Raw genomic sequence first — 8,860 nt, forward strand, 5'->3', positions numbered from 1 at the left:
CACATGTTGCTTATATGCGATGTGTTCCATGAGTGTGGCTGCTTATACACCATTTATTTTATGGTGTTTAGTACTGAAGCTTGAGCAGAAAGTAGGACTAACTTTAAGTGCATCTTTGTTGTGCTTTGATTGATCTTTTGTCACACTACAGATTGGTTTGGCAGTTGGGGATATTGCTGAGGTCCAGAAGCATGCATCATTGAAGAGGATTGCTATGCAGGTAAGCAATATAATTATTAAACATATTGAAATCAACACTCTTATAATTATTTGTACATATATACAAGATTAACAGGTTTTTCTAGGAACATAGTTACTTAATACGAATATTTTTCCATGTTGAGAAGTGCCAGCTATGCCTGTTTGTACATACATTGGCATTCTTGTTAGATCCAGAACTTGAATAAATACCCTGAAGTAATCTATTCAGAAAAATTGAGAAACTGTGCACAACTTGTGTCAGGAAAACTTATGGCCAACTTGAGATACCAACTTTACCTGCTGGACCAAAAGCAACAATGGTGTGAAGGTGTGTGTGTGTGTGTGTGTGTGGGTATATGTATGTGTGTATGTGTGTAAAAGTGTGTGTGTGTTTGTGTATGTATATGCATGTGTGTAGGTGAATGTATCTGTATGCATGTGTATGTATGTGTGCATGTGTGTATGTGTTTCTAGGTCTGTGTATGCATGTGTCTGTGCAGGTGTTTGTTTATATATGTGTATGTGAACATGTATGTGTGTTAGTGTGTGCATTTGTGGGTGTGTAGGTATGTGTATAGGTGTGTGTTTGTGTATGTGTGTGTAAAGATATGTGTGTATGCATGTATCTGTGAGTGTGAGAGTGTGTGTGTTATGTGTGTGTGTTATACCAGGCTGACCTCAAACTCACTTTGCAATTCACTTTGGCCTTGAAATCAGGATCCTCCTACCCCAGCCTACTGAATGCTGGAATTCCAGGCCTGGGGCATCATAACCCAACTGATACAAGGCATTTTGCCTTATTGCAGCCCAAATGTTCAGTGCAAATGCTCTCCTGATGTTATAACATCTGATCACAGGGTCTCTCCACAGGTTTTATATTGAAGCTTTATTCTCTGTCTCATTTTGTTAGTCATTTTAACTCCTGTCACATTGTACACATGTTGTACATTAGAAAACTAATGTCCTGTGAATAAATACATGCACAGAAATACAGAATGAACTGTGACAAAGAAAAGACAAGAGTGAAAAGAAAGTTACATTATAGTTGGCTAGAAGCATGAATAATTAAGTACACATCGTCAAGGTGTGGTTCCATCCACCACTGACATTTCTTTATCTTGGCTGCCATGCAATTTGGTCTTGCAAGTTAAAACCAGATAGCTTTCCTAGTATACATTTTGCTCTCCTTGCTGCCTCCAAGGCTTCAGAATTTCCCTTTCCTTAGGATGTAAGTTGACTGCAATGTTCGAACAGTCTGGTAGCCAAAGAGGCCTGAGTAGAGACAGCGTTAAAATACCTTCTCTTCTGCCAGGGTGTTTGCACTGCCCAGAGGAATAGGGTGGGCAAAAGTTGAAAGATGGTGGGCAGTGAACAGTGAGGGCCTGGAGATTTGGCTCAATGATAAAGGCGTTGGCTAGCATTTCGAGAGGATGGGCTTGAGTCTCAGCACACACACAGGCGGTGAGGCACCAGTGAGATTGCTCTGACAAGGATGGAGCTAGAAGAAGGCTGTGAAATGAGTAGAGTGCTGATATATGACCCTAGGCCTGGAAGGATGATGGATGGTGTGAGCAAGTGACATTGTCACCCATGTGATGGAAAGCTGTATTTGCAAACAGTGAAGGGAAGAAGCTTTAGGACTTAAAAAAAAAAAAAAAAAAAAGCATGGGCAGCAAATGAAATGTTGCAAGTTGTTGCATTAGTGTGTATAGAGTTGTCCTCAGTCCTCACTAGATGAGGGTAGAGTTTAAGCTGGCCTGCTACTTGTCTTGGTTCAGTGGGAAAAAATTAGAGGGAAGAAAGGAGAGTTATTAGCCATCATTCTGAAACAGATGGAGCTCAGGGATCTGAGTAGACAGGAAGAATGACCAATGACCTTTGAGCAGACATGTCCCTTTCTAATATATCCAAAAAGCTTAAAAAAACAAAACAAAACAACAACAAAAAAAAACACCAGTGGGAATAAGAAAAAGGAATACTGGAAGCAAAAGCATAGATGAAATTGTCTTGGGAAAGCTGCTCACCTACTTGTCCATGGGTAAAGGTGGAAAGCACCATTCTATGTTGTGTTCACTTTGCCCTGCTTACTGGACAGCACAAGGCCTAGGACAGCATGCCACTGTTCCTTCTTTTAGAAGAAGAGCAGCATTGACCGGCAAACCAGAAATTCATTCTCCTCTTTCTTGAGCTAGGTTTAAATCAACTCTCTACTTCTATAACTAAGAAAAAGCAAAACAGAGCAGGAGCATGGCATGTTTTCCACAGACACTCATTTCTTTTCCCGAATCTCTGCAACCCCAAGTGTAGACAGAAGACCTTGGGCCAGTGCATGCTGGGAGATGTGCTCTGTGTAGACTTTCCAGGGCCTTTGGGACAGGCGCATTGTGAAGGGCTTGCACCAATGTGGTAGCTCCACTGTGGTTCCAGTTTTCTGCAGGGCTGAGGACCCTACTCAGTCCATAAATATTGATATCACTGCTAAAATTAGGAAAGTGTATCCACAGAGCACACATTATCCTTCAGCATGGAAACCCACCAGTGAGCAAAGGAGGAAGTGCTGCTGTAGCCCAGTGGACCCATGAGTTCTCATGGGCCAGACCCACATTGATCTTGGGCCTTTGCCTCCAGGTTCCTCAAGACTATGTTTGAAAGAGGAAGTCTACCAGTTCCTTTTTAGACAGTGAAGAGAGTTAGGGTGCCATAGCCTATACCTGTTGATCCAAACTGGCCTTCACTAAGTAATTTTCAGTTGACTTTGACTAACAATAAAATATGTGGCCTCTGAAAAATATATAAGGAAAAGGGAATGGTACTCTGAAGACCTACGGGAGAAGTGGAATCAGCAAACTATCATAATAATCAAAACAAATATCTAACCATAATTATAAAAATCATAAAAAATACAGCATTTTTAAAAATGAAACTAATTTACAGTATATAAAGCGTGGTGCGCACCATAAGAATAAACCAAAACCAGATAGTAGCTGTTTCTTAGTGGGGGTACACTTCATTTGAGGCTGTGTGTTAAGGAGGCCTTCATATCTGACCTCCCCAAATATACTTAGGAAAGCCATCAGTGAACTCCTAGATATTGAAAAGCAGTGTGGTCTTAGATTAGAAAGTGACTGCTGCTATATGGTTGTCACAACAAACCCATCGCAAAGAGACATCAAGGGCTAGAAAAGAGTGAAAGACAAATTTGCTGAAATCAGTCAAAATGAAACATTGAGGGTTCAGTGGAAGACTACGAGAGCTCTATGCTGAGCATGCGTAAGGCCTGGCTTGGATCCCTAGCACTGCCCCTCAAATGTTAAACCTTCTGACAATTAAACTAAATGCAAGCTCAGAACAGAAAAGTTAAGATGAAATACTCTATCTCCAAATAGAAGCTCTGCACCTGCTAATATAGCAAGAAAAATCCACAGAAGGATGACAGCAACACCAGTTTCTTCCTTTTGTTTTATGCACTTAACTGCACTTGTGTATTCACTTTATATCTCACCAGCTAAGCAATCCCTCCTCACCTGTCCTGGTTATATCGTACCACTCAAACTGCCCAGCAATGCTACATTCTTAGGGTTGTAACACCCCAAGGAGCAAAGCTGTCTCCTTCTTCCTTATATCTACAAGTGGACTATAGTCCCTGACCACTACACTCCTGCTTGCTTACATTGAATTCTTTAACCACTTGCTTCACTCCATATGTGGACTGCTTTCTGGTCTCGTGAGTAATGGATGAGGTGAGGGAGGAGCAGCTAGGTGAGTGAGCTAAGGAAGGGGGCCAGGTAAAGGAAGCCCGGCCAGCTCAACCACTGTGTGTAAACTGAAACTCAGGACTCCCACTTTTGTTTTGCTCTCGAAGAGATTGTTTTAGATACTAAGTAATGAGTCTGTCAATAAATCCAACATGTATTCTAGGTGGAACTTCATACCAACTTAGAAAAGAAGCTGCCGCTCTGGTACTTACGCAAAGTGGATCAGAGATCCACCATCGTGTATCCGAACAGACCCAGGCATGGCAGGATGTTAGTAAGTACTGTTAAAAGAGCATGTTGAGTAATGGCATGTGACATCCATTCACCATGCTGTCCTCAGCAGTCCCCCAGAAGGCTTCGAGTCTACCCCACTGGTGGGAAATAAGTGGCTGTAGTTTTGTAAGTGCATGATACATTGTATGTATGGATCAGGATCAGGATGCTGGGAGGGAGACAGTTGTCCCTGCACAGCAGGACATCCCTGGAAGTCCAGGCGGGGAGGTAAGGTTGCTTTACCGTTTTGGTAAAGCTGTCTAACAGGGCAGGCGTTCTTCATTTGCTTTTCCTAATCACTTGCCACTTACTTATATGGGTAGATCTACGTGTGCATGTAAGTGTAAATATAGAATGCAAAATACAGAACACACACACACACACGTGAATGTCTCCTTTAAAAGACATGTAAAAGATGTAAAAGAGTCAAACACCAAGGCAAGCCAATGCACTAGGAGAGAAAAGCTGCACTAAAAGCCCTAAGTCCCAGAACCTAACTCTGCCATGCCCAGGCAGCCGACATCTTTATGAATTTATGCGTTCTTTGTAGGGTCTTTCACATCCACATCTACCCCTGACTTTCTCTAGTCCACTCTGACTTAACAGGCACTCAATTAGGTCGGGGCATGACTCAGTGTTAAAGCGCATCCCTGACACGTGTGAGCTTGTCTGGTTTGTATCTGGGGCCAGAAAAATATAGGTCAGTAAGTTAAAAAAACTTATTAGCATGTAATTTCAGAAATGTCTATATGTGGAATGCTGTTTGGGAGTTGTCATGGTGGATGATGAAGCGGATCAGTTTCAAAGAACAGGACTGACATAATGTAGAATGGGCGTCTTTCAGGAGAATTTGTAAAATGATAAAGTTTTTTCTTAAAAGCTCCCTCCCCCATTTATGTCTTCTATATAATTTGTATTTTTAATTTTTTTTTCTTACATATGACTTCACTGTAGCTTCTCAAGGAAGGCTAGGAGCTCTTTGAGACCCCAGTGGTAGCCTAGGAAAGTGCATCCTACTGAGCTTGACACGGAGGCTGAACTTTGATGCATGCTCATGAAATGACTCCTGAATTTAGTTCATCTCTAGTAACAACTGTGCTTTTTGCCCACAGCGATTTTTCCATTACTTTCTTTGTATGCAAGAAACACGACAAGAGGTGCCAAACACTGACCCGTGTTTGGAAATAGAAATATTGAAACAGAAATACCGGTTTGTATTTTTTCCAGCTATCTTCATGTGAGAAACTGGGTACAGTTTCTTTCTGGTACTAGTCTGTTCTATATGTGAAGTTAGGTTTTACTGATAGACGTTGCTCAGGCCACTCAAAATCAAGAGCCAAAATCAAGAGAATTAAATGCTGATTTCCTTACTCCTAGATTCCTTATCATAAACTGTACTCTTCAGGAAACATCTGCGTTCATATATCATAACTATCATAAGACTTGAAGTATCATTGGAATAGCTACCTAGTAAGCAGGAGATATGCAAGATGGCTCTATATTTTCCCTGAGTTTAGATTGCCAACCAACTACATAGCAACTATGCCCATGAGAAGACTGCTTAACCTTTCTATGCCCACTTCATATCCACTGGAAACAACCACTAGTCACAGATGAGACTGTAACCTAGGAAGCCTGACTCAAATGCCAGGAATGTGATGACTACTATGAGGCTACAAGCTGAGCTCAGTTACCTGGCGCAGAACATCTCTTGTCCCTTCTCCTGGCTGCAGTCAGGGCGTCAAAAGGGTTGGAAGTAAGTTCATGACATGTGTATGCTCTTCTGCAGGCTAAAGGACCTCACGTCTCTGTTGGAAAAGCAGCATGAACTCATCAAACTCATCATCCAGAAGATGGAAATCATCTCAGAGACAGAGGATGAAGACAACCACTGCTCTTTCCAAGACAGGTTCAAAAAGGAGCGGCTAGAACAAATGCATAGCAAATGGAATTTTGTCTTAAATGCAGTTAAGACAAAAACGCGTTGTCCTAAGTATTAGTCACCCAGATCTTTAGTGGGGTGTCTTATGGGAATCGGGGACTTGCTTGACTTAATTCACTGAATGTCAGTTTTGTATGGGAATATCCCTTTTGACATGTTCAAGTTGGGCCTTAATGAAGGGTAATCTCATTTGAATTAATAGAAAACAATGTTGTTAGAATATATATTATGAAAGATAAGAACAAATGTAACTATTAAGTTAGGACATAAATGTTAATATTAAATATAAAATAGAAATTCAATAGCTATATAACATGAGATGCCAATAGTCCCAAGTATTAGATTCAGACTTCTACCGTGTAAACTTTCCTCTGTTAGAGCCTGGGGTGAGACACTGTAATCTCTGGTCCTACAATGACTTAATCAGTCCCACCCTCCTTCCTATTCTCATTGTATTTAGCATCACTTTGAGTCATATAACTGAAGTCCTAATTAGTAGAGTCTAATAAATATGCATGTTACAACAGATACATGTTCCCTTTGTATTTATGCTCATAGGTTGTGCTGATTTACATGAGAAATGTTGCCTATGGACTCATGCGTTTAAATACTTGGTCCCCAGTTGATGATGCTAGTTAGGAAGGTCACACAGCCTTGCTTGTTGTCTACTTTCTGGGCATGAATAGAAATGTGATCAGTCAGAGTCCGGGTCCTGCTGCCATGCCCTCTTCTCCATTATAGACTCTCCCTCTCAAACTATAAGCAAAAATAAACTGTTTCTTCCTCAAATTTCTTTTTGTCTTAGTAATATGTCATAGCAACAGACAGTAACACACACCAGTGGTCTTCATAAAGCGTAAAACCTGTACAATCCTTTGTCGAGGACAACAGTATGAATTTCTATTGTATTTAGCTTTTGAAAATTGCAAGTGCACCTTAATCAGATCACCACATTTATCTTTTTCATACAGAGTGTGAATTTGTCACATGCCCCAGCACTGAGCTTCATAAAGTGATTCTCATGTTTTTTTCATTCATAAACTCTAGAAGATATCTACTCATGAACATGACTCTGGCTGTACATATTTCTGTGTGAACAGAGTTGTTTTGTGTGTTTTATATACATAGATGGTATTGTTCTGTGTCTCTTTTTGTATTTGTTATTTTTTTCACTGCATGTTATGTTTACAAGATGAACTACACCATATGCCCATCTACTGTAGTGTCTAGTGGCTGTTCATTTTACTTTGTGCAATCGTAGACTTAACTAAGTCTAAGAGATGAATATTTTAATGGTTTCCGCCTTCTTGCTGCCACATAGCATCAGTACCAGGTCAACACTCAATGTTGCATAGCAACTTGACCTATTATAAATGAAGACAGTTTTACATTCATGGTCCAACAGAACACTTGAAATGGAGGCTGTGTTCTATGTGCCCTCATCTTTGATGTGAAGTTTTCTGCTTTTCCGTAAAGTAAAAAAGCTATAAGTTCCCGATGCAGGAACAATACCTAAGAACCTATTGATTATGATACTAAGTCCTTCACTGGCCTCACACTCCACACAGTACAGATATTCAGGGTCACTGAGCACATGTGAAACACCATGGTTCATGTTGTGGGCAACACTGGAGGATGAAGAAAGATGTATAACAACCGCCACTGTCTGAAAGCTCCTAATGCTTTCCTAATGCTTACAACTAGGTAAAGCATCATTTGTCTCCTGGAGCTCTCTCCTGCTGTTTCCTCCAACATTCTCTTCCGCTCACTCCTCTCCGTGCCTGCCTCTTCTTTCTTGACTTCTGCTGTGGCGCTGGATTCCACCCCTGAGGTCTATTCTTGACTCTCATCTCTTACACAGCTTTTCTCTTTACGATGTCAATATCATAATTACTCTGCAGAACACAGCTGACAAACTGAGCCTTTTTTTCCTTCAGTCAAAGCCCAGCCTTGTATCTCCATAGTTTTTCAAATAAAAGACGTACAATGTTGGATTCAGAGCAGCACTTGGTTTCCTATTTTCCAACAAAAATACCAACATCTGAAATTGACATGCCTCAAGATATATTGAGGTGCCCTTCCTAAAGATGAGCTCGAAGGCTTTTTATCTATACTGGGGTAGTATCTACATAGCAGAATGCTTTCATGGTATCTATATAACCCAGGGTCCTTCCCCAAAGTTACTAACTAAAGAACAAAGATCATAAAGATTTCCTTCCTCCATAGAAGTAACATAACTTTCTTAGCCTATTTCAGCCTCTTGTGGTAGCTAATCATTCTTGGTCCAAAAAAGTATATGACTCCTTATCTCTAACCTTCTACTGTCTTCTGTACAATCTTCTGAGTTATGCTCCTAGTTTCTTGCATATAGATGCATATAGATGTCCCTCCTACTTCTGCCTATAATGGTGACCACACCTGCCTCCAATGCATAACCAGGCATCTCTCAGACTTGTTCACGGTTCTTCTTTTCTTGAATCATAGGTGATACAAAGTATGACACCTTTCTTCACTTTTCCCCCATAGCCTATGTGGTTTCTATAGCAACATCTTGTACATAGCAGATGCTCAACAAACACAAATGTGAATCAAATAAAATCAGTGAAAATAAGTTCAGGCCAGAAAAAGAATGTAAGGAAATGAGCTCAAAAGTGGTTTGTGTCCTTGTTTTATTGGCCCTGACCTATTC

At 40.7% G+C, this 8,860-nt stretch overlaps 1 protein-coding gene across 2 annotated transcripts in view; it reads left to right on the forward strand.

Moving 5' to 3' along the window:
* The window catches only part of Trpa1 (transient receptor potential cation channel subfamily A member 1), a 46,095-nt gene extending 39,866 nt beyond the window's left edge, over positions 1-6,229 (forward strand). For both annotated transcript variants that reach the window (XM_051165904.1, XM_051165912.1), the window contains 4 exons: positions 152-220; positions 4,120-4,230; positions 5,342-5,439; positions 6,019-6,229. In XM_051165904.1, the coding sequence (XP_051021861.1) occupies positions 152-220; positions 4,120-4,230; positions 5,342-5,439; positions 6,019-6,229 (489 nt within the window). The remainder of the gene's footprint in view (positions 1-151; positions 221-4,119; positions 4,231-5,341; positions 5,440-6,018) is intronic.
* Positions 6,230-8,860: the final 2,631 nt, after the last annotated feature.

This window comes from Acomys russatus, chromosome 2, assembly GCF_903995435.1.
Source record: "Acomys russatus chromosome 2, mAcoRus1.1, whole genome shotgun sequence".
NCBI classification, from domain to species: domain Eukaryota; kingdom Metazoa; phylum Chordata; class Mammalia; order Rodentia; family Muridae; genus Acomys; species Acomys russatus.